Below are 26,459 nucleotides of genomic sequence, written 5' to 3'. Positions count from 1 at the left end.
AGGTGGGACAGCTGCTTAAGGCAGTGGCACATGTGGGATATGAATATCAGGACCCTCATTCTCAGACTGATCCACTCATTCCTGACAGCTGGTGCTGCAGCTGTGGCTTGCTCAGCCTCCACCCCAGATGCAAGGAGCAATGGGTCCTTGGGAACTGCATCCTCACCACCACACAGGAAGCCTCAGGCCACAGCCTCAGGCCCCTGGGGTGAGGAGGGGGCAGAGGGGACATACACATGTTCTCAGTGCAACTGCCAGACACAGGCTGCAGAGTTTTTTTTTAACTCAAAGATCAACTGGTTGCTGGTGGGCCTCCCCCCAGGGGGCCTGACACAGTCAAATCACTTGTCAACAAATCCCCTCCACTCCACAGCCCTGCTCCTAGGAGGGGCCTGCAGCCAGCTCAGGGAGCAGCTGTGCTGGCTAGTGGAGCAAGGATATCAATATTCCCAGCACATACACACTCTCTTTCTCCCTCTCCGTCCATAAATATGGGTGGGCCCTTTGATGCTCAGCCAGCCAGCCACAGGCCCTGAAGCAGAAAAGTGCTGGTCTCTGGGACAAGAATTCATCCCTGCCACCCCCACCCCCATACTCCATTCCTGACTACACAAGGTGTACATAAACAAACACCCCCAATCCCACCAGCAGCCTCCTCACAGCCACAACAGGAGCTGCACAGAATTCAACCTCCCTCAGCTCCAGGTGCCCCAGGGCACTCCCAGGCCCCCGCCCCCGCCCTGGAGCACTCCTATCACAGCACTTTAACGGGTCCCTCAGCCTTGCACACACTCCATGTCAGAGCACACACATGACCCCAGACACAGGACTAGAGTCTTGCATAAACAAGCCTGCAGGAGGACTTCGTATCAGTCTCTGGCCCAGGGTTGCAACCCGTCACAAGCACAGTGGCCCACTGGACACGCTCCTTCTCAAAAACTCTCAACCACTTGTCCCGCCTCCTACCACATTATCGGTTTCTCCCACATTCGCATCCAGTCACTCATGAGCATGAACACACACACACACGCTTCCCATACTCACACGCACACACTCAGGGCCTGGGTCTGGTTCACACACACTAATACAGACACACTGTACCCTGTCACAGTCCTCCCTCTCTCACACACAAGCACCGGTCCTGACAGTCTCACAACTCTCGCAACACCCATTTCCGAAGCCTCTGTGTCGGGCACTCTCTAACAAACCCTCGCACAACAGAACACAGCGCCCAGCTCTCACAAACCCTCAACGCACTGCACTCAAGTGAGTAGTGGTTGGGGTGCTGCGGGCACCCCACCCGACCCCACCCAGGGCCCTGCCTCCCAGCGGATCTGAGTTCAGCCCCTCCCCTCCGCCCTCTCGCCGGAGCTCCCGCGCCGGGCCCCCCTTCCCCCCACCCCCGCGCCGGCCTCGGCCCTGCCCGGCGTGCCCTTACCCGCAGTCAAGCTCTAGCTCCAGCAGGGACTGGGTCCGCTCCGAGTTGCAGTGTAGACACCACATGGTGGCTGCGGTGGGAGCAGACGGGGCCGGGCGCCAGCGGCCCAGGCCGGGCAGAGAGCCGCCTACTCCCGCCAGGGGCGGCCGGATCCCAGGGCCTATACCCGACCACCGAAAGACTTGATCACCCGCCACACGATTACCCTGGAGACCACCAGTGCCTGCCAGTTCCCACCGCTCCGGCCCCAAGTCCGACCCCCACGCGGGCTAATCCCACCCCCCCTCCCCCTCCTCCTCAGCCGTCGCCGCCCCGCCCGCCGGGCGCTAACAGAGGCCCAGCCGGAGGAATGTGGCCCGGGAGGGGGAGGAGCTAGGGGGCGTGGCTAGGAAGAGGGGCCGCGGGGAGGGAGCGCCCGGGCAGGGCAGAAAGGGGCAGGGCTTCATAAAGGGGCGAGACGGGCAGATTAGAGCAGCTGCGGGATTCTCAAACGGGCCCTTTTCTGGGAGGACTGTGCACTTCTCTAACACAGATATCCCTAATTGCACCTCCCCAACGTGCAAGCACAACAAATACAATAGCTCAGACCAGATATCTGTAGTCATACTCTGTTGATGTTGCCAATCTCTGCCAATCCCGACTTTGGCTACAGTTCATAGAACAGGGCTTTGACTGTCCCGGATGATGTAACTTTGGAGCTCTGATGCTCTTGCCCTAGAGAAAGGAGTGGGTCCTGAGACTGGGGACGCCCTTTTGGGGACTTTTTGGTGGGAATCTAATGGAAGCAGCTTCTTTCTCCCTAAATCCATCCAAGCCCCTGAACTTTCTTCACTCAGAGACAACTTTCAGACCCCCGTGGCAAGCTTAAAGTAATGCTAATTCGTATTTTAGAACTCTTTACTGATATTTGGTCCTCAAGACAACATTGTGATGTTGTAGAGTTATTATAGGTCCCATTTTCCAGAAGAGGAAACTGAGGTTCGGCTTACCTAGGTTAACTAAGGGGCTTCCCCAGACCTTCTCCTCTCCGAGGCTGCTCAGCCCAGCTCACCCTACTATATAGATAAGCAATCATGGCTTGCTGTTCTCAATTTGTATACTTATTTGTTTACTATCCGTACAGTTGTCCTTGGGCTTCATGAAGGCACACACAGTGCGCCACACCCACACTTGTGGAATGCCCAAAGGTGGTTGGCAGATGTAAGGCAGACACAGATATAATCAAAACCTGACTTGTCTTGGGCCACCCCACCTACCCTGGGCTGCCCCGCCTGCAATTCTATTTCTTGGATCAGGCAGCTGGCAGTTCTGTGGGAGACAGGAAATGTGGGCCCACAAAAGTAGTGTCGACCATCTTGTGTCCTTTTAAGTCTTTCATTTGGAGGGGGTGGTGCAAAAGGCCTGTTGATGAGTGTTATTCTCAGATGGGCAAAATGGGCTGGTGTAGGGGACAGTGAAAGAAGAGGGCTGAGCTAGCCCAGCTTGCAGCATGAAACAGAGAAGTCCCTAGAGCCAATTAAGAGTGCCAGGGTACCCAGACAAGAGACTGGGCAGGAATCCAGTGCCCCTCCCTCATTGCCCACCTCCACATTCCTCTTCTTTGCTTCTGTTTTCTTTTCTACATTATAAATACATATGTACATACACAGAATGGGAGAAAATACTTGCAAATCATATATCTGATTAAGGGTCTAGTATCAGTACTATATAGTAAACTCTTACAACACAATAATAAAAAGGCAAATAGCCCTGGCTTGTGTGGCTCAGTGGACTTAGTGTCAGCCTGGGAACCAAGAGGTCACTGGTTTGATTTCCGGTCAGGGCACATGCCTGGGTTGCAGGCCAGGTCCCCAGTTGGGGGAAAGTGAGAAGCAACTGATCGATGTACCTCTTGCATGTTTCTCTCCCTCTCTTACTACCTCCCTCCCCTTCTCTAAAAATAAATAAATAAAATCTTAATAAAAACACAAATAACCCAATTTAAAAATGGGCACAGGATCTGAATAGACATTTCTCCCGAGAAAGTATCTGAATGGCCACTGACACATGAAAAGATGCTGAACATCACTGGGCATCAGGGAAATAAAAGATCAAAACCTCACACCCACTAGGATGTCTAGAATCAAGAAGATGGACAAAAGCACCAACACACAAAGGGGTGAAAGGAGCTAGAAGGAAATAGGGTTGATATAGTCCTGTTGGGGCGGGTGAACTCCACCCCAGCTTGAACTATCCTCTAAAATTAGCCTGCAATAAACTCAGAGCCAAGAGAATTCCCCAATCCAGCTGCCTAGAGCACTCCAGACAGGCTCCAACAGCCTCAAGACCTGATTCTTTAAGAATTCCAAGCACTTGTTCAGCCTGGGGCCTCACCACTCACTCACTGGACATTGTTCCAGCTGGGATTTAGAATAGGGTTGAATTTCCTTGTTAGCATTTGGAACAGCACAGGACTGAGTGACAGACAGGAAATCAAATGTCTCCTAATTCTCTTGTCTTATTTTATCTTCCTGCTACGTGTGCCTATTGCTTCTGCTCAGATAACTGCTTCGAAGATTAATAATTTAGCAAATTATGAGGTGAGCAAGAAAAGCTCTAGCATAAAAAGGCAGAGAAAGCCAATTTTTCTGCCGAAATAACAAGACTGGGAAGAATTCACACATGTACCATTTGGGCAAATTGCTTTGCTTTCTGAGTATCAGTTTCTTCAACTGTAAAGTGTGGCTCATCAGCCACCTCTACCCTGGCTAATTCACCTTGCCACTGAATTTAATTTATCAAGCATTTAGTAGTGCTTACTCTCTGCCTGTCTTCTGAGACCTCAATAGGGACATACTGCTGTGACAAGTGTCCCCCAGTATAATGGCACGGTAGTCTAGAAGAAGAAGCCTATAACTCTGCTCCTCTAGGGCCTTCAAAGATAAAGGGACATTTGGACTGGGTCTTGAGGGAAGAATGAGTCTATGGGATGCAAGAAAATCATGAAAATGTTTACTTCCACTTTATCACCCTGGGTTTCAGTACTGAGCTGCTTGTCTTGGCCCATCTCACATGCCACAACCCAACTTCATCCCTTCCCCCTGGCTTCTGAAAGCCTCCCATTTTCCACAGCCTCCTTGCTGTCCTTAGGCCAGATATGTGGCACTGCTCCAAAGGTCAACCTTTGCAGTCCCTCTCTCAGAGGTGTCAGGATGAAGGCCATCTCCTCCACATGGCTGGCCCCATGGCCTGTGTGGCCTGGTTCTGGTTCACCCCTCCACCCCTTGCCCTTCACCACGCCCCCTCCATTCATGCCATACCTCCAGAATTGCTTAACTTCTATCAGACCCCCAAACTCCCCACTGTGTCTGGCTCATGGGTAGGACTATGGGTTTTAGCTATCGATGCCACTTCTTCCAGGAAACAACCCCTGACTGACTTCTAGTCCAGATTAGAAACTCCTCTTGTACAATAAACTCTCACGTTTCTTTGCAGCTGCTCTTTCCTCACACCAACGAGCTGGATTGTCACTGCCAGATGAGTTGGGCCTGCATCCTTCCCTATAGCATCCCCTATGCCTACCATGAGGCCAGGGACACAGAGGTGCCGAGCAACGGAATAAATCAAAGGTTGTCAAACTAAGGCTTGAAAGCCAAATTTAGACCACTGTCTGTTTTTTTAAAATAAAGTTTTATGGGAACAGACTCATACCCACTCACTTACATATTTTCTACGGATACTTTTGTGCTGCAACAGAGTTGAACAGTTACAACAGAAATGTATGGCTTGCAAAGCTTAAAATATTTATAACTAGCTCTCCACAGAAAAACTTTGTCAACCCTGAAGTAAATGAAGCTATCCAGAAGAAGTTTTACATTGGCTCCAGCTACCCCTAGGGCATGCCTTGTCCTTTCATCTAGACCCCTGAGGCCTTGGCTCAGGGTCTGTGGACAAAATCTGGAAGAGCAGAATCCAAACATCGTGGGGAAAGACAGTGATTAAAACAACAGAGATGGTCCAGGTAACCTTCAGACAAGATGGCCACGGGATGGGACAATTCACTGTTAGAAGTGAACCCTCAAACTAGCTATCCATATGCACAAACACTTAGGCCCAAGGATGCTAGTTGTTTGTAACCGCAGAACACAGAGGAGCAAACACACAATGTCTCAGTGGGACTGGTTAAGCAGCCTGTGGTGTGCCCACCAGCGAGGTCTTATGTGTAAATGCTGGCAGCAGCGCCATACCCACTTATAGAAAAAGATCTGAGACACAACACCAACATTAAAAGTCCTCAAAATGTGAAATTTACTCACAGTAAAATATATAGACCACTAGCATGCTTATATAAGATAATCATAGACTATTTATTAAAGGAGACCCAAGAAACTGGTACCAGTGGTAGCATCTGGGAAGGGAAACCAGGGATTCCAGAGGTTCCTGGAGACAGGTCTCTGCCCTCTAAGTTGGAGGTCTTGTTGGGACAGACATGGGCAGGAGAAAGGAAGACTTTTCACTTTATGCTTTTGCATAGTTTAAAAATTTTTAAATACGTGTTTATTACCATAAGAAACTAAGACTAGTGAAATAAAGAAATCAATAAAAAATATAGTAATCCAAGGAGTTGGAAGTCTTCTGGCATCTTCTAACATTTTCTAGGAGACTCTGAAACTTGTCAGAGCCAATCCACAAAGACCCCAATTCCAGACTGTACTTGAGCTGTCTCTGGCCAATCCAGTTCTCTTGTCTCTTGAGCAGGCTGTGTCTTACTGGTGGCCATAAAATTCAATTACGTTTGCCACATGAGCCCATTCCAGCTTCCCTCTTAGTGTCTACAGGTCATTATAACATGTCACTCTTCACAACATTGAAACAAACATCCCTATATCACAGCTGAAATGCTGGGTCTAGGAGGAAGCTCTGTGGTCACCCCTCCAGCCCGACCCCTTAGTTCACAGACAGGGAAAGTGAGGCCCAGAGAGGCGAAGGGAGTGACACTGACATGGGCCCAGGTGGCCTGCCTCCCAGGCCACCGTGCTCCACTGCTAGGATGGCACAGCAGGCGCACGGACAGTCCTGCACACGGCCTGGACATGGGTAAGTTGTGGGGAGCTGTGGGTTCTTCACAGAACGGAACTTATTGGTATGAATGTTGGATTCCATAAAAAAAGAGACAGCTGCACAGAACATAGAATTCTCTAACGTGACATCTCAGCAAAGCTAGTCAATCCCCAGAAGAGAAATTATCCATATAAATAAAGCTGCTCTTTTTAAGTGCCAAGTTACGTTTTCAGTTGCAATCATTTTTAGTAGAAATTACGTGCAAATCATGGACTTCTCTGATCTTACTAAGCAAAGTAAACGAAATGACTTTGGGATAACTTCCCCTCAGGAGGCTGAGGGTTGTTTACGTGGAACTAGACAATATGGCCATCTACCAGCTCAGGCACTCACTTGGTTGTCATCCAGCCCATGACTCTTTTTCTGGCCTCATTCCCAATTACCATCTCGACTAGCTAGCTCCTCCCAGAACACACCATGCACGTCCCCATCCCAGTGCCTTGGCTTACGCTGTTCCCAGTTCCTGGGCTGCTCTCTTCATCTGCTCGGCAACCTGCTACTCAACCTTCAAAGACCAGCCTAAATGTCACCTTCTCTTTGAGCTGCCTCCTCCCCCGTCCAACCCCGCCAGGCAGAGTGATAACCCCTCACCCAGACAGTGGGCACCTCAAGGGCAGTGGCCACGGCTCTCCAGCCATTCTCCACCCACTCATCCGACTGGGGCTCTGGCTCTAGACACCAGTCACAGAACCTGGGAGATTGAGTCCCAACCACAAAAAACTCAGTAACACTTGGGTTGGCCAGGACCTGGACCATGACGGAGAGCTCAAAAGTGCCCTTAATGTTAGCATATCCTAGAGCTTTAAAGCCATAAGGAGTCACCATTACCCAGTGCTGCATTCCCATTGTTCAGATGAAGAACCTGAGGCTTAGAGAGTGGGAAGCCCTTCCTCAAGTTACACTGGGACACAGCCAAGAAGCGGTTATCTGACTTCCTTCCCCATAGCTCTTTCTCCACTGCTCTGACAAATGAACCATCATGATTTCAGATGAAAGGAGGATGTTTTCCTGTGGTCTTTAAAGATTTTATTTATTTACTCCTACAGAGAGGGGGAGGGAGAGAGAAAGAGAGGGAGAGAAACATCAATGTGCGAGGGAAACATAGATCGGTTGCCTACCATCCCCCCCAGCAGGGGTGCTGGCCTGCAATCCAGGTGTGTGCCCTGACTGGGAATTGAACCAGTGACCTTTAGGTTTGTGAGATGATATTCAACCCACTGAGCCACATGAGTCAGGGCTCCTGTGACCTTTAAATGAACCATAAAAATTAGATGCAGTTGTTATGTCAACAGTTGACAAATGGATTAATTAATATAGCCTGTGAGGGCATGGGAAAGACCCTCAGAGAGCGGCTACAGTAATAGAACCACAGCTAGGACACAGGGTCTGATACAAGGAGAAATGAAAGCCCGTACTGGTATAGGTATAGGGTGGTCCTGTGGGAGCTCTGAACAACAGCATGTGACTGACCAAGTAAACATCAAATCCAAAAATGATCACCTCCAGCAAGCAGTCCTCCTGGCCTAGATTCCCAGAGCACTCCACATTTCAAGAAATCCGCTGCCCATGGCAACCCCTGCCACATACAGGGTGTTGGTTTGTCACGAAAGTAAAGAAAGATGGTGGTGGCAGCCTCAGGTCAGAATGTGCTCACCACATGCCTTCGCAGGCTGGCTCTTCCGGTAGGCAGACCTCATCCCTTTGGGTCCCTCTACTGGGCCCAGCCAGGCGAGCTAGATTGCTTATTCAGGAGTCCAGTGGGCAGGGCCTGTGGGGAACAGACCTGTGGCTTTTGAAGTGTGGCTACTTGAGCTATGAGTCTACTAAAATGAATGGGAAATATTCATTTGCAGGTCTTGTAGGGTTCAAGGGGCTTGTCGACATCAGGAAGAAATGTAGAAGCAAAAAACTGAGCTGCTGCCTTCATCAGTGAAGGGCTCTTCCTTGAGCCCCACCCTCCCCAAATCACACTGTTTATCATACTTGCCATCAGGGTGCCTGCCAGTCCCAAGATACAATCAAAAGTGCCCCCATTTCAGCCTCTCATGCTCAACCCTCCTTTCTCTGGCTGGTGACACAAGGAAGTCATTGCCAGATTCTCAGGATACGAGAGGTAATACCCTCAGCGCTTACACTCAGTGGGCTCAGCCCTCCCTCAGGGACAGCTGAAGGAAAACGGCTCCAGGCGGTTCCACGTCTTCCCTTCTGTGCCCATTCTCTCTCTCTGAGATGGAGCCCAGGCTGCCCCAGTTCTCCGCCCCAAACCAAAGGGGCAGATCTATGCCCAGAAGTCCTAGACAGACATCCTCCCCTACCCAACATTTGACCTCAGGCAAGCTACCCAGCTTCCCGGGCCTCCACGCTTCTTCATCCACAGAGGGGGCACAGACTTTCGTCCCAGGAGTGGTGTGAAGCTTGGCAATGACACTTGGAACTGCCTTGCCGGGGCTGGGCACCCAGGAGGCCTTCAGACTATGGCAGGCCTTTCCCCTGCTCCAATGTGCCCCTGGACCTCACACCAGAGCTAACACACAAGCAAGTCAATGTCTGTTGAATTAAGCGCCTTTCCAGCCCTAGACTGAGGCTGCTTGACCAAGACAGTATCAAATCCCAGCTTCCTTGCACCGGTGTCAACTTCCCTCTTGGTGAAATGCACTGGGTCTCTCTGGGCCTCCTTTCTCACCTCCCTGCCTCTTCTTGCCTCTTCTAACCCCAGGGGGTGTTACCTTTCTCACAGAACCATGATCATCTCTCACAAGGCACACAGTCTGAATCAGACACTTTACTATGATCCTTAGCCTTATCATCCAGAAAAAAGGGGGGTCCTTCACTATGCACTCCGACCCCCACTGCCCACACTCAGGCAGCTCCTACGACCCCGGTCACAAATCCTGACTCCCTTTCTTGGGAAAGTCCGGATTCCCCTCTGGAATGCAGTACATCCTGGGGGAAGCAGGGTGGGGACAGCAGGGGCCACTGGGAAAGGACATGAGTCTTCTGTCAGCTCTGCTGAGGCTGCCTTAGAGGCCCGGGTTGGGTCAAATCCGGGAGGCAGTTCTTGCCTTTGCCCCTTCTTTTTCCTAGCTGCCTGCCTCAATTCCTCCCTCAATAAACCAGTCCCAGGGCTGAGCCCACACTGAAAGGGTCCCTATCTACAAACCCCTTTGGGAGCTTGGGACCCCAGGGATGAATTAACTTCTATGGTTCCAGCCCTACCCCCCCACCCCCCACGTCTACAGTCTGGGAAGGAGACAGACCCCACACTTACGAGCTCCGAGACAGTGCATACCTTTCACCATACGGGTCACCTATTCACTAGTCACTTCCTCCAAGGCACCTCCCCAGACCCCCAAGGTAAGGTACACCCCCTTTCTCTTGGTCTCTTTTTATTCCCTTTAAAGCCCATCTCACAGCCTACATTTTTATCTTGCTTAATTACTTGTTAATTTATTTACTGTCTGTCTCTTCTACCAAAATGAAGCTCTGTGAAGGAAGGGACTCTCTTCACCACTGTTTCCCAGCAACCAGATGGTGCTGGTCTACAGTAGGTGCTCAGTAAATGTCAGATAAATGAATGAATCATGTTGAACTAGATTCATTCTGGCTCAGATACAACCACAGGGGTGGTGCAAGACTTGTGAGCATGGAAGGGAACAAAAGACCCCCTTCCTGATCCCCATTCTCGCCCTTGTCTTATTCAATCTGAGCCAACACTCTTTACACACTACAGATTCTGAAAAGTCCAGGTGAAATTGTTTTTCAAAAACACTGATTCTTATCTCTAGTATGCCCAGCACTTAAAGAAAACTGTCAGGTGAAGATTGGGCATCCTTTTGGCAAAGTGAATGACCATCCTTAATACATTTGGGTTTCTTTTCTAGTAGCTTTGCTTAAACTGGGGCATTAAAGAGGTTGGGGAAATTGAGGAAATCTAGAAAAAATAGGGACCTAGAGAAAAAGCTGCTTGCCCTGGTACAGAACATGCCACCTGGCTGCCACTGACTCAGTCACCTGGCAGGGCCAGCTCCACACTCTGAAGGGCTGTTCGGGAAGTGTCTGGCTTACTCGTAAGTAGTGCCTTTACACCACAGAACACCCATCGGAGGGGTGCCAAGCCACGGCCCCAGCGGCCTCTACTTTAATAAATAGTTGCTTTCATTTATAACAAGTGCTGGGGGTGCCTGTTTTGCAAATGGATGCCCCTAAGAGCTTCTCTTAAGTGGGTTAAACATACTCTGTGCAGTCTTTTTTTATGTGATTGATTTAAACAACAGCTTCTCTTGTCCCAGTGGGAGGAAGGCTCCAACCAGCTTGACCCGATTCCCCTGATTTGGAACTAATGGAGGCGGGGTGCACATGACATCTGACTTATTATTTAAATAAATCTATAACGGCGAACGTGAGTGTTCCTAAATGTGTTCAACAACTCCCCCCACATTTATTATCAACCACTGTGAGTTAGGCCTTGACTGGGTATCTCAGAGAATGCAGAGAGAAATCGGATGTGGGTCCTAAGCTCGGGAAGCTCAGTGGGTAAGGGGATGGAAGACAACTCAGAACTGATGGTGCCAGCCCCATGCTGCACAAGCTCACACAATCCTGACAGCAGCTCCACGAGGTGGCTTTCATTCCAGTTTAGCAAGGGGGCCCTGAAGCCCAGAGAGGGTATGTATTTGCCCAAAGACATACAACACATTAATGATGAAGCCAGAATTACAGCCCAGGAACTCAGTCTATCTTCTTTCCACTCCACCATCAGTTTTTAAAGCCTGGTCCCAGGCACACCAGCAGCCACAGTCCCAGCTGGGAATCATTATAAATGCAAATTCTCACCCTCCAGGTGATTCTGATGCCTGCCACAGTTTGAAAATCTCTGCACTATGCCAGGGAACCAAAGCGGGTGATGAGAGCAATCATGGGGAGAACCCGGCATAGAGGCAGAAATGACTGAGAGGTGATGAGTTGGCAATCAGGGGAGGCTTCCCGGAGGAGGTGACTCCTGTTTTAGTATTTGTGGCATGAATGAGAATTCTCTGGGGGACCCAGCAGGAGAAAGAGACTGCAGGCAGAGAATGGCATGGGAATGGCATGGGCAAAGGTTTCAGGCGCTTGGAAAGATATAATCATAGTTCTGGAAATATGTGGAGTGTGAGTGTGAGGACAGAGAATGACGTAGAAGCTTCACCCTGTGGGTCTGTATGTAGGGGGTGGCAGTTGGAAGAGATGGCCTGGACTTATCCCGAGGTTAGTTTTCCCAAGGACCAGAGAGCCCTGTATACCAATTGCTTAATGCCATTCTTCCTACCAGGGAGACTTTATATCTGCTACATCAGTGAAAAACCAGGTTCACCGAGCATAAGTTAAATTTTCCCATAAAAATAAATCATCAAAACCAAAACACTGCTGGAAAATATTGCTTGGATCTGTTATCTGCAGAAAGCCTGTGCTTGAAGGCCCATTGGTTTAAAACAAAGATTACAAGCATGAAGAATCCCTATTACAGAAAGCAGCATAAAACAGAAGGATGCTTCATAGGAAATTCTATAGATGTACTGCTAAATGAGAAAAATAAGGTGAAGAATCCAGTATTTGGATTTTAAAAAAATACAGGGAGAAGAGTACACACACACACATATGATGATATATGTATAAAATATCTCTGGACAGCAGTTGCCTCGGGGGAAACAGGGCCAGGGGTGGGAGGGGGCTCCCTGTTCACTGTGTGCCTTTGTATGTGTTTAGCTACTGAACCATGTGATGATACTACTTCCTATAAAATAATGAAATATAGTTAAGCCTTTTTTTGAGTGATAGTCATTAAAGACAGGTTAGTATCAACTACCACCCTGGTGTGGATGGAGTCAGAAGGGCTGACAGAGCACTGGGAGGGGAACAGCTTTCTCCCCGCTCCACGTGGTGTGCTCCATGTCACTGAATTACTGAACTGATGGCTCATCTGGAGTCAGTTCATACCCCACCTGGGGCCTGGGTCTCATACATCCACCTGGGGCCTGGGTCTCATACATCCAGAAACCCTGCTTGGTGGGGAACAGGGATCTGAGAACACACTTTCTGCAGAAAGAAAACACCCTCAAGCATGTAATGCCTTCACTGTCACCCAAAGCTGAGGAGGACTGCCCTGGTACAGCACCAGGGGGACGGAGAGGTAGGAAAGGGTGAAGAGTAGCTGTCACGACCCTGTCCCCCTCCTCTTGGAAATAAGACTGTACACCTCCTGCTTTCGGAAGAAGAAAAGACAGGTCCCCGGGAGCACTTTCTGCACAAGAGACAGGTGTCTGCAGCCATGTCATGGAGTCAGTTATCAAGACCCATGGTTTAGTCCATAACGAAATCATGACCCAGAGAGGTTAAACGGCATACCTCAAGGCTACGCAGCTGGTCATGGCAGAACTGGGATTCCCCCCTGTGGGTCTATCCATGAAAAGTCTAAGAACTTCTGTATCACTGAGTCTTGGTAAGAGAACCCAACCCCACAAAACAAGTGTAAACCTTGAGACCCGGAGTGAGCCCTCCAGGTCCCCACAATGAGCAACAAAATCACTTATGCAACCAAACCACAATTTTGGTCTCTTTCACAATTTGCATAAATGGCTGTCATTTAGGTATTAATAGCAAAGACATCGAGGTTTGCAAACCCCTGGAGTGTTAGAAACACAACTTGTGTTTACAAGCACACAACAATCCTTTCAACATGTCCACTATGTCTGCAGTAATTATTACCCTGGTTAAAGGTAATTCACATATAACACGACACCGCAAATGGGGATTGAAAGCAGGAGTGAGGGTGCTGGGCTTGGACTTCAGTTATTTTCCTCCAGGTCACTTCTTCATCTAGGGTCCCTCCCAAAGTGGGGCTCATCCTCATGGCAGTCCTACCTGATGGGCCCCCCAGGGGGCTCAACCCTGCTTGGGGACACCCAAGTAGGAAACAGGTGCACACTCCCTCCTGGAGGCGTTCCTGGTGGATCCTGCCTCCAGTCCTAAGGAGAGGCCCTGTTCTATACTTCCATTTTTCCAGGATGGTCTGGGGAAAATGCTGCCTTCTAGTAAATTCCCTCTTGCTGTATGCTGCTTGCAATCAAGGCTCTAGCTTCTGCTCCTTGGTCTCCCTTAGTTCCAGGGAAGGAAGTTAGCTGCACTAGCAGCAGCAGTGACTGCCATTTCCACGGCACCAATTCAGTGCCAGGGGCTCCACGTGGTTCACACGGGATTTCTGCCACCCTCCCAAACACAGATATGACACCGTCCACATCTTACAGAAGGAACGGGGTTCAGAAGGCCAAACCACTTGCCCAAGATGCAAAATTTCTCACAGAATGTAGGGAGCTAGGATGTGATACCAACATATGGCACAAGCCACAGCAATCCTACCTGGGGACTCAGCCTCTGGCTGGGAAGGTGCTTCTTCACTCAACACTCACACTTGCATCTCCATGCTTTAGCTGTGGAGCAGGGGAAGGGACTGCCAGGCTGGGAAGGCCTCCTGAGTGCCTGGCCCTGGCTAGGCTAACATTTGTTGGGCATTCACTGTGTGCTTTACACATAACTCAGACTCCCTGCTCACCCTGTGAGGCCAGGACTTCATTATATGCATTTCACTGACCTGAGGCTGCAGAAAAGATCTTGACCCAAGCACTCCCCTGCAAAGAGTGGTTTCACCCACCTGTCACCAGGTTAGACTTAGTGGCAAATTTAGATAGGCTTGAAAAGACAGGGCACAGCTGATGGAGTGGTCCTTGGAGGGGATGAAAGGTGGGGTGGTGGCAATTGCAATTGAAGGCTGGAGCCATGGAACCAGCAGTCTGGGGGCCAGCTCATGGTAAGGGTGAAAAACAGGGAGAAGCTTCATCAGGCCTTGGCCAGACGGGAGCAGTCCCCCATCCCACCTCTCACCCTGCTGGTCCAGCCCACCTGCCACCACTAGGATGCTGGTGCCACCTGTGGCCCTGCTGAAGAACTGCAGTCTGGCCACTGCAGGCCCAAGCCAGCCAGCAGACTGGGTGTGGGTTAGCCTGGGGGCAGATGCCCAGAGGGCAGCGGCTGAGCCAGCCTCTGTATCCCACCCTGAGCTTCCTCATTCAAACTTCCTTCTTCCTGCCTGTACAAACTAAAGCACCCTCCTCCCTATGCCTCCTTGTGTATTAGAGGGAGCGCAGGTGGGTCAGGAAGCAGAGCCAGGATTTAAACAATTTTCATGGACATTACAATCTATCAACAAACACGTCACTGCCCTGCTTCAAACCTGGCTATTTAATGCTTAAGAAATGCCTAAGAAATTTCTTTCCATGACCTCAAGCCCCTGTGGATTGGCCTCTGCTTATCTCTGCCCTTCCCAATCTGCTCTAGCCTCCTCATACCCAGGAAGTTGGGTCCTGCCCCTGGGCCTTTGCATGTGCTATTTCTTCTGCCTGGTACACTCTTCTCTCTCTTTTCATCTACTTAACCCCGACTTTACCTTCATGCCTCAGCTCCTTCAGGGAACCCTTGCCTGACCTTCGCAGGCACCACTGCGCAATTCCTCCCAGCACATGGATGATACTGTCCATGTGAGCACTTCCCTCTCCTTCCCTGGACAGCTCTGTGAGGGTAAGGTCATGTCTGTTGTACTCACTGTTCATTTTCAGCCCCAGGGTAGTGCCTGGCATATACTAGCTGTTCAAGAAATATTTGTGAGTGAAAAGATGGGTGTAGTTCGTGGGGGTCCTTGTCCTAAAATCAACATGCCTTCATAAATAAATACAGTGTTCACTTTCCAAGGTGCCAGGCACTGAAGTAAGGGTCCTTCATACTCGAGCTTTGGGGGATATTAACAGATGATAAAGTGCAGAGGTATCCTGACCAGGAGTAAACAGCCAGGCAGAGCTGGAGCTGAGATGTGGACGTAGGTATGATTTGAGCCAAGCGATTCTACAGCTGCCAAGGCCAGGCCTATAGCTAGATTTCTTTTAAGGATTCACTGGGCAGGGTCTACTTAAGCTTCTCACACAGGTGGAAGAGGGTGTTTAAGTTCCCTTTCTCACGGGATTACCAGCATGGTCCTAGAAGGAGATTCGGAAAACTGAGCACAGGGAGGCAGCATAAGTGGGAAGGTGACCCCGATGCCCAGACACCTCTCCTTTGCCATTGAGGACTCAAGGCTGCTTCTACCACTAGCATGCAGGGCCCTTGCTTGTGAATTGCTAAAAGGTGCCCTCTTCTGTTGAACACAGCCTTTCAGGCCCACAGCTTGATAAGAGTGCATAATTCTTTGCCCACTGCTCATGTATGTATGCAACCTGGCCCACTGGGCGACTGTGACCCATGGTCCCAGCCATCCTCCTGACATCCTAAATGAGGCCTTGCAGTCATGCATGCAGAGCATGTGGCCACATGTAGCCACCTGCCACTTTATTTTCTCAGACCCTGGGAAAGATGAAGTCCTGCCCTCAGCCCTCTAGGAGATTTTTGTGACAGAGATAAGACACCAATAGGTCCAGGAGTCACAAGGCCTACAAAAAAAATGTCAACAGAACTTAGAACTGAGTTTAGCTGCCTCACAGAGAACCATCGAAGCCTAACAGGAAGGCGGTGAAAATCCCGTCCTGTCATGGGGTTTAGCCCAGGGGAGATGGGTGATGTGTGGCTTGCCTGAGTCCTCAAAGAGCAGACCTTCAGTCCTCTTACTGAGGCCACCACATGCCCTGGGCTTCTGCACTGAGTCAGGCTTGGAAAAGGAAGAGGTCAGGGCTGGCTCAAGGTCGCCCAATGGTCAGTCTGGGCCTGAGCCAGGTCCCGATGCTCCACCCTCAATCCAGAACCAGAACTGCTGGAGTGGGGAGGAGGGGGAGCTGGTCTCCAGCTTGGGCCTTCGCTGGGCACAGAGTAGCCGTTCTTTGCTGCTCAACAGTCTTTCTATTTGCCGCGTGCCAGGCTGCAGCCTCCCCTAAATCCTGCTGATGAGGAAAATTTGGTGCCAGCATCCACAAATATGTGTGCCTTCTGGAAGGAGGCAGGAGGTCAGGCTCAATCCCAGTGGGTGGATTTAAAGGCCCAGAGGGCAGTCACAGGGTGGTGGTGGTGGTGGGGGCAGGGATACACATATGCCCTGAATATTTCTGACAATATATCCCCAAAATGCTTTTCATGTTTGTTCTGGCTAGGGGTGGGGGAAAATGTAGTTTTCACTGTATGCTCTTATAATGTTGAACATTTTTACCACATGCCTGTGTTTCCAAGCAAATATTGACATATAAACATATAAATAAAAAGCACAGGAAGAAGGGAAAAAGACAGGAGCTTGTAATTTCAGAGGAGAAAGGAAACTCAGGTACTGATCTTCCCTGTGAAAACAAAAGCTATGATTTCCTGGGTGCTTGCTGGGAGCTGGCTGTGTTTGAAGCCCTTTTGGGCAGGTTGAATTTCAGCCTCAGAGTGATCTCAAGAAGTGGGTACTATTATTGTTACCCCTCACTACACAAATGAGGAGACAGAGCCTGAGTCCTAAGCACTAGCCAAAGCTGAGCTGGCCCCGGAAGCACTGGCTCTTGCTCCTGGCCCCTCAGGGACTAGAGTTCTAACACAGCCCCTGCTCTGGAGGGAACTAGGTAGGGGGTGTACCATAGCTTGCAACTTCCGGAGTCATGTAAACAGGCCACTGAGATCCCATGGGTCCATCCATCATTCTGAGCCAGACCCAGCTGGACCACAGCCCTGCCCTGAGCCTCAGTTTCCTCATCTAATAAATGGGCGAATCTTCCCTTCCTTGCAAGGCAGGAGTAAAGATTTCCCAAGGGGAGGTGCTTGGCATATGGAAAGTGCCTAGTACACACCCATTCCCTCCCCTCTCTTCCCTGCCTTGATGACTCCAGGAACAGGAAGGCGGTCCTGCCAGGCCGGGTACTGCCCACTTCCTCGGTAAAGGTACCAGGGTCTGGAAGGCCGACTGGAGGGTGGCAGGGACCCTCTGCCACCCAGTGGCAGGCCCTAGACACTGATGTGAAAAGCCACTCAGGAAACTGGTGAACAGAGTGCCAGTGGATGTGTGTGAGCTCCCATGGGCTTGCATGGGGTCCAGAGACCTGGCGTGTCCCTGCTATAGACTGTGGCCTTCCCCAGAGGACCGCCTCCTGGCTCTTGGCTGCCCCAAACAGACCAAGATGGAAGGAAGAACTGCGAGGAGACATTTCATTTTCTAGACAGAGCTGGTCAGAGAATACATGACCAGGGACTATCCTGCCCCTCCCTTACCTTGGTCCAGTGCCCTGGGTGGGGGCCTCCTGCCATGAACAAAGCCACCTCGGTGGCCTCCAGGGGCCTCTTCCATGGCCCATGTAGATGAGCTCCCTCTTCCCTTTCTCCTGGCCTGTGCAGTGGTCAGTTCAGGTCATGAACTCTGAGCCCCTGCTTAATCCTCTGAAGCCCAAGTCAGCACCATGATTGCCACAGCCCCACGGACCCGTTTGACCACAGCAGCAACCTGTCCAGTAAGGGAAGGCTGTCCTCCTTGCCCTGAGGGGCTGTCGCTGATCACCAAACTCCTGGGGAGACCCCAGCCCAGAGCCTTTAGATTTGGGCTCCTGCCCGCCCAGGACAGGTATGAATACATGGAGTGATGGGGGTAGGAGGGATGGGTGGCTGATAAGGAAAAAAGAACACACTTCTCACCAAACTGTGCTGGGCTGCCTTGGTAATGGTGTATGAATGTGTGTGTATGTATGTGTGTGTATGAATGTGTGTGTATGTATGTGTGTGTATGTATGTGTGTGTATGTAGAAATGGGTCTCTTATCTCACATCATAAGCAAATATCAATTCCAGGTAGATTAAAGACTAATAAAAAAGGTGAGTACAGGAGATTCATGACCATAAATCAGGAGAAAATTTCTTATAATAAACAAAGCAATAATAAAGTGAAACATAGACTTGACTACTTAAATTAGGAACTCTGAAATTACGATGTTCATCTCAAGACACCAGGATAAGTGAAAAAGGCAAGATATTTTACAACATAAGTAATTGACAAAGGATTAAAATCTGGAACACCTAAAGAATCCTCCAAGTCAACAAGAGAATTAAAAAAATAAATCCTAAGATGGACAAAGACTTGAAGAGGCACTTGACCAAAAATGAAGTCCCGATGCCCAGTAAAGTGTACAAATACGTCCAACCTCATAAGCAATCAAGGAAATGCAAATGAAAACCATATTGAATTAAAGTACCCATGACATAGTTCACAGATATAGGACAAACATTTCAAAAATTTATATGGAACCATAAATGACCCCAAATAGCTGCAGCAATTTTGATAAAGAAGAACAAAGTAGGAGGGATCACAATGCTTGATATTAAACTGTAATCAAAACAGCCTGGTACTGGAATAAGAACACACACATAGACCAATGGACCAGAACAGAGAACCTAGATGTAAACACAAGTCTCTATGATCAATTAATATCTGACAAAGGAGGAAGAAGCATAAAATGGAGTAAAAATAACCTCTTCAACAAATAGTATTGGGGGATCTGGACAGCTACATGCAAGAAAATGAAACTTGATCACCAACTTACACCATACACAAAAATAAATTAAAGGTGGATAAAAGACTTAAATATAAATTGTGATACCATGAAAGTCCTAGAGGAAAACATCAGCAGGAAAATCTCAGACATTCCAGGCAGCAACATCTTCACTGATATGTCCCCTAAAGCAAGGGACATAAAGGAAAGAATAAACAAATGGGACATCATCAAATTAAAAAGCTTCTGCATGGCTAAAGAAAACAGCATTAAAATGAAAGGAGAACCAACCACAGGGGAAAATATATTTGCCAATGGTACCTTGGACAAGGGCTTGATCTCCAAAATATATAAAGAACTCACACAATTCCACTCCAGAAAGACAAACAACCCAATTAAAAAATGGGGAAAGGACCCCTCTAAGGAGGACATATACAGGATTCAGAGACACATGAAAAGATGCTCATCATCACTAGCCATCAGAGAGATGCAAATTAAAATCACAATGAGATACCACTTCACACTAGTCAGAATGGCCATCATAAACAAAGCAACAAACAACAAGTGTTGGAGAGGTTGTGGAGAAAAGGGAACTCCAGTTCACTGTTGGTGGGAATGCAGACTGGGGCAGCCACTGCGAAAAACAGTATGGAATTCCCTCAGAAAATGAAACACAGAGCTGCCTTTTGACCCAGCAATCCTGCTGCTGGGATTATATCCTAAGAACCCTGAAACACCAATCCAAAAGAACCTATGCACCCCAATGTCCATAGCAGCACAATTTATAATAGCCAAGTGCTAGAAGCAACCTAAGTGTCCATTAGTAAATGAGTGGATCAAAAAACTATGGTACATTTACACAATGGAATACTACATAGCAGAGAGAAAGAAGGAGCTGCTACCCTTTGAGACAGCATGGATGAAACTGGAGAGCATTATGCTAAGTGAAATAAGACAGGAGGTAAGGGACAAATACCATATGATCTCACCTTTAACCTGAACATAATCAACAAAAGAAAAAAGCAAACAAAACATAAGCAGAGACCTTGAAATTAAGAACAATCTAACAATAGCCAGAGGTGGGGGGAGTCCTGGGGGGTAGGGTTTTCAGGAACTGCTATAAAGGACACATGGACAAAACAAGGGAGAGGATGGAAGCAAGGGAGGGAGGTGGGTTTGGCTGGGGTTGGGGGGAGTGGCAGGGGGAAATGCAGACAACTGTAATTGAACAACAATAAAATAATTAGAGAGAAAAAAAGAAAACCACAATGAGAAACCACTACACACCCACCAGGTGAGTAGATATGACAAAGCCCGACAACAGGGAGTACCAGTGAGGAGGGGTACAGTGGCAGGGAATGACTACACAGTGTGGCACTGTTTTGGGAGGCTGAACTTGTGTATACTTTACCACCCCGTTTGAGGTCTACACCTAGAGAAGTTCATACCACGTGCACTTGGACTCAGATTGAAGAACATCCCCAAACTGAAGAGAACCCTCATGCCTATCACAGTACGCTAGTTAAATCATCTGTGTGCTAGTGATACAATGGAACACTACTCAGCAGTGATGAGGACAAACTACAGCTACTCATAACTGGATGGGTTACACAGCCACAACTTAGAGCAAAAGTAGTCAGACCCAGATGATGGGGACCACTTCTTGTGGCGTCGGAGACTGTAGCCCCGCACAAGCTAGGCCCTGAAAGAGACCTGTAAGACTTGATGGGAAAACCGGGATTGCGTGAGGCAGGTATGACCCGATGCTAGCACCGAGGGTTCCTGTGGGAAATCAGGCCTGAAGAATGGCCATTGTACAGGCCATTGTATCCTTTGAAGCTTGCTTTGCTTTGTACAGCCTGTGGTCTGTAAACCAGATGTTTAAGCTCAAAGCATAAGGGAGTGAACCCCTAATCTCATGAACTGCGTTCTACCACCATCTGGCATCAGCTTGACGAACAGACCCTGACCTGAGGCAGTGTTTTTTCAATTGCTCTCTACAGATAATATCTGTTTTCTATAACTGTAGCCTTTGGACATTGATTGATGAGCTACGCATGCATGCTGTACACCCCTACACATACCGATCCCAATAAAAGCCATTTTGGAGAAGGGCTCGGGGTGTTCTCCACTAGAGGGAACAAGCAGCCCCCTTTTCCCACAGACAGATTGTGTCCAGGTCAGCTCATTTCATCCACGACCAGGAGGACTCCGTGGGTTGGGGGTCCCCTCACCCAAACAAGTATCTACAGCTGAAGTCTATTTATAGAAAGCTTGAAAATAAGAAAATCATACTGTAAAAAGTTGTTCAGATAGGTGGTAAGACAATGAGAACAAGAAGGACAGTATGTCTTTCCATCTTTTGGAAGGGACAGGTTACATACCACATTTTGGTGTTTGGTATGGGGAGGCAGGGACAAGCAGAGATCCCAAGCTATGACTGTGAAACCACCAGGTGGTATAGCTTGAACATGATAGCTACCACAGCCACACAGGGCTTCTGAGCTGAAAGGGCTCCTGCCACTCTCTCATTTCAAGAACAGAGGATCATTTCAAGAACAGAAAGGAACTTGCCCAGGGTTGAACAGCAAGTCAGAAGCCAGCAGAGACAGGACTGAAATTTAGGTCTCACGGAGACCAAACCAAGGTTCTTCTTTTCCATGCAGCAGAGTTCTTCCACTGCAAATCATCTTTAACACCACCCAGAGCAGAACTCTTCCTTTTAGCACTTAAAATTCTCTGAAATTCTTTTATTTGTTCATGTATTTACTCTGGGTCTCCTGCTGTTAGAATAAATGCTCCTGGAGAGAGGTGTTTTTGTCTGTCTGGCTCCTGTGGTATGATAGTTGGCACTTCGTAAGTATTTGTTGAATGAGTGAATGAATGAAGCTAACATTTGTATTTGGACTTTGAGGTCCTAGAAATACTTACTGGCTTCTGCAGTATCTCCAAAGGAGAAAACAGAAAATAACTGTATGACACTGACACACTTTCATAGAATTATTTTCATAATTAACTTAGGAGGTTGGCACTACCATCCACAGCATTTTAAAGAGGAGAAAACTAAGGCTCAGGGAGGTCTGGTGACTTGTCCAAGGTCACAAAGCAAGGAAGTCAAGAGCTGGGATTTGAACCTAGTTCCAGAGGCAGGCTGGCTGTTAGCCGGTCCATACACCAGAAACTATCAGGATCTGCACACTTCAGCCCTTCCTGTCTGCACACACACCCCAGCCCTTCTCATTGCTGATTACAACTTACAAAGTATTTTCTGGTCTCTTCCACACTCATTCAGTTCAGGGAAGGAAAGGGATTGGCTGAAGTCACATGAAGTCTAGCTCTCTGATCTTCAAGCTTCCCAAGTTGTTGTACGTAGGACAGTGACTGCAGCAGCTGCTCATGGAATTGCCATTGGACACTACATTTCCTTCCTGCTTCGCTTCATACCAAATCCTCAGGACCCTTGGTCAAGTCCAAAATGTGGTCCTAATTCAGCATCTGCATGAGCTGAATAATGAAATGTTCTCATTATACTTGTAGGCAATTGGCTTTATTAAAACATGCTGACAGCATCTTTTTTTCTTGTTTTGTTTACAAAGGTATAATTTACTAAATTGCTGTAAGTCACAAAGAGTTTAAGAGAAAAAATTTATATCTTGAAAACAAAGGTCAACAACCAGTAATATTTAATATAAAATTATAAACATGATACTCATTCTTCTGAGTTCATTTAGTCCCATGTTATTAATACTTTCTGACCTTGATCGTTTTGTTAGCAGTTTTACAAATCCAAGTTTTGTTTTGTTTTTATGTTTGTTCAAGTACAGTTGTCTCCATTTTTACCCCATGATGCACCCCAACCCCACCAATCCCCATTTCCCACCCTTGAACCTACTTCCTTTGGCTTTTTCCATGTGTCCTTTACAAGTTCTGTGATGGCCCTTCCCCCATATTCCCCATTATCACCTCTCCCTTCCCCTGTGGTTACTGTCAGTTGGCTCTTTATTTCAATGTCTCTAGTTATACTTTGCTTGCTTGCTTGTTTTGTTGATTAGGTTCCATGTATAGGTGAGATCATATGGTATTTGTCTTTCACCACCTAGCTTATTTCACTTAGCATAATACTCTCCAGTTCCATCCATGCTGTCACAAAAGGTAGGAGCTCCTTCTTTCTTTCTGCTATACACTATTCCATTGAGTAAATGTACCGTAGTTTTTTTATCCACTCATTTACTTGTGGACACTTAGGTTGCTTCCAGCATGTGGATATTGTAAATTGTGCTGCTATGAACATTGGAATACATAGGTTCTTTCAACTGGTGTTTCAGAATTCTTAGGGTATAATCCCAGCAGTGGTATTCTTGGGTCAAAAGGCAGTTCCATTTTTAGATTTCTGAGAAAATTGCATACTGTTTTCCACAGTGGCTGCACCAGTCTGTGTTCTCATCAACAGTTCACTAGGGCTCCCTTTTCTCCACAGCCTTGCTAGACTTGTTGTTTGTTGAATTCATTATGAGGGCCATTCTGACCAGTGTGAAGTGGTATCTCATTGTGGTTTTACTTTGTATCTCTCTTATGACTAGTGATGCTGAGCATCCTGTCATATGTCACAGGGGCCTCTGTATGTCCTCCTTGGAGAAGTGTCTGTTCAAGTCCTTTCCCCATTTTTTAATTAGATTTTGTGTCTTCCTGGAGTGGAATCCTGTGAGTTCTTTACATATTTTGGAGAACAAACCCTTGTCCGAGGTATCATGGGCAAATATATTTTCCCATATGGTTGGTTCTCTTTTCATTTTAATGCTGTTTTCTTTAGACATGCAGAAGCTTTTTATTTAGATCAAGACTCATTTGTTTATTCTTTCCTTTATATCCCTCTTCACTGATATATCTAGGGGATATATCAATGAAAATATTACTGCATTGAATATCTGAGATTTTCCTGCCTATGTTCTCCTCTAGGACTTTTATGGTGTCACAGTTTATATTGTCTTTTATCCATCTAGAGTTTATACTTGTGTATGATGTACATTGGTGGTCGAGTTTCACTTTTTTGGAATGTAGTTGTCCAGGTCTCCCAAAACCATTTGTTGAAGAAGCTATTTTTACTCCATTTTATGCTTCTGTCTCCTTTTTCCAATTTTTTTTAACTTTTTTTATTGATTATGCCATTACATTTGCTCTATTCCCCCCCTCCATTCCCCTCCACCCTGCATACCCCTCCCCCACCATTTCCCCCTTTAGTTCATGATCACGTGTCTCAAATTTTTTAGATTCTGTATTTCCCCTACTATTCTTACCCTCCCCCTATCTATTTTCTATCTACTGTCTATGCTACTTATTTTCTGTACCTTCTCCCCCCTTCCCCTCCTCCCACTCCCCTGTTGCTAACCCTCCATGAGATCTTCATTTCTATGGTTCTGCTCCTGATCTAGCTGTCCTCTTAGTTTGCTTTTGTTTTAGGTGTGGTTCTTAATAACTGTGAGTTTGCTGTCCTTTCACCGTTCATCTTTTTTATCTTCTTTTTCTTAGGTAAGTCCCTTTAACATTTCATATAATAAGGGCTTGGTGATGATGAACTCCTTGAATTTGGTCTTATCTGAGAAGCACTTTATCTGTCCTTCCATTCCAAATGAAAACTTTGCTGGGTAGAGCAATCTTGGTTGTAGATCTTTGGTTTTCATGACTTGGAATACCTCTTTCCAGCCCCTTCTTGCCTGTAAGGTCTCTTTTGAGAAATCAGCTGACAGTCTGATGGGAACTCCTTTGTAGGTGACTGCCCCCTTAGCTCTTGCTGCTTCTAGGATTCTCTCCTTCATTTTAATCTTGGCTAATGTAATGATGATGTGCCTTGGTGTGTCCCTTCTTGGATCCAACTTTTTTGGGACTCTCTGAGCTTCCTGGATTTCTTGGAAGTCTATTTCCTTTGCCAAATTGGGGAAATTCTCCTTTATTATTTGTTCAAATAAGTTTTCCACTGGTGGCTGTGCCTTTCCCCCTTCTGGTACCCCTATAATTCGGATGTTGGAACGTTTAAAGATGTCCTGGAGGTTCCTAAGCTTCATTTTTCTGAATTCTTGTTTCTTCATTCTTTTCTGTTTGATCATTTTTTTCTTCCTTCTGGTCCACTCCCTTGGTTTGAGTCCCAATTTTCTTTCCATTACTATTGGTTTCCTGTGTATTTCCCTTCATTTCAATTAGTTTAGCTTCCATATGTTTCTCTAATTTGTGACTAAAATCAACCAGTTCTGTAAGGATCCTGATAACCAGTGTTTTGAACTGTGCATCTGAAAGACTGGCTATTTCTTCATCGCTTAGATCTATCGGTTCTGGGGCTCTGAGTTGTCCTAGAGCCATTTTTGGTCTATTCGTGCTGTTAAGTAAGTGGAGCCAAGCCTTAGTTGTTTACCAGGATGGGGAGACCCAGGTCGCTGGTTTGTGACGCTGTGTGTGGGGGCGTGGTCAGAGAGGGAGCAATGGCGGTCCTCTCCGCTAGCCCAGCCTGTCCAGTCACACCACACGCCTCGGGCTTGTTTATCTGATTGGAATTGTGCGAGCCTGCTGCCCCTAGCAGGCTTCCCTTCTCACTGGTTTCTCCGCACGCAGGTGTGCGACCGACGTGCAGGTGCGCGACCGACCGCAGACAGCCCTCCGCGCCTCTTCCCTGTGCGCTCCCTAGCTAGCTCACTCTCGATCAGCGCTTTCGGCTGCTTGCGCGCTCACTGCGCACCGCCCGGGAATTTTTTCTTGCTAACCTGTTCCGCTGCTGGCTTCGCTCCTCATTCCGGTCCAGCTGAGTATCTAGTTGTCCTTTGGACTCCGTATTGTCAATTTTCCGTGTGGCTTGGTTGTGACTGCTGTTAAAAATAGTTGTTCTTAGATTTGGTTGTGCACAGAGGCAAGGTGGTTCCTCCACCTACGTCTCCATCTTGGCGGAAGTCCACCTCCTTTTTCCAATATTAATTGACCATAGAGAATTGGATTTATTTCTGGGCTTTCTATTTTATTCCATTGGTTTATGTGACTGTTCTTATGCCACTGTCATACTGTTTTGATTACAGTGGCCTTGCAATATAGTTTGATATCAGGTATTGTGATCCCTCCTACTTTGTTCTTCTCAAAATTGTTGAGGCTATTCAGAGTCGTTTATGATTCCATATAAATTTTTGAAATGTTAGTTTTATATCTGTAGAGTATGTCATTGGTATTTTAATAGGGATTGTAATGAATCTATAAATCACTTCAGGTAATAGGGACATTTTGATTATTTTAACTCTTCCAATTCATGAGCATGGTCCATCTTCCATTTGTTTGTGTCTTCCTGAATTTCTTTCTTCAGTGTTGTGTAGTTTTCTGAAGACAGGTCTTTTACTTCTGTGGTTAGGTTTATTAGTAGGTATTTAATTTTTTTTG

At 47.6% G+C, this 26,459-nt stretch overlaps 1 protein-coding gene across 10 annotated transcripts in view; it reads right to left on the bottom strand.

The window, feature by feature from the left end:
- The window catches only part of IQSEC1 (IQ motif and Sec7 domain ArfGEF 1), a 443,112-nt gene that overhangs the window by 86,243 nt on the left and 330,410 nt on the right, over positions 1 to 26,459 (bottom strand). For 2 of the 10 annotated variants that reach the window (XM_053672887.1, XM_037167383.2), the window contains exon 1: positions 1,439 to 1,711. The exons of the other annotated variants lie outside the window; for them this stretch is intronic. In XM_053672887.1, coding sequence (XP_053528862.1) covers positions 1,439 to 1,503 — 65 coding nt within the window. In that variant the 5' untranslated portion in view covers positions 1,504 to 1,711. Of the gene's footprint in view, positions 1 to 1,438; positions 1,712 to 26,459 lie in introns of those variants that run through there. 10 annotated transcript variants of the gene reach the window in all.

Source organism: Artibeus jamaicensis, unplaced genomic scaffold (assembly GCF_021234435.1).
Source record: "Artibeus jamaicensis isolate MK-2021 breed Jamaican fruit bat unplaced genomic scaffold, CSHL_Jam_final contig_793, whole genome shotgun sequence".
NCBI classification, from domain to species: Eukaryota; Metazoa; Chordata; class Mammalia; order Chiroptera; family Phyllostomidae; genus Artibeus; species Artibeus jamaicensis.
Note: the sequence above shows the minus strand (reverse complement) of the source record. Positions and strands in the feature narration are given on the sequence as shown.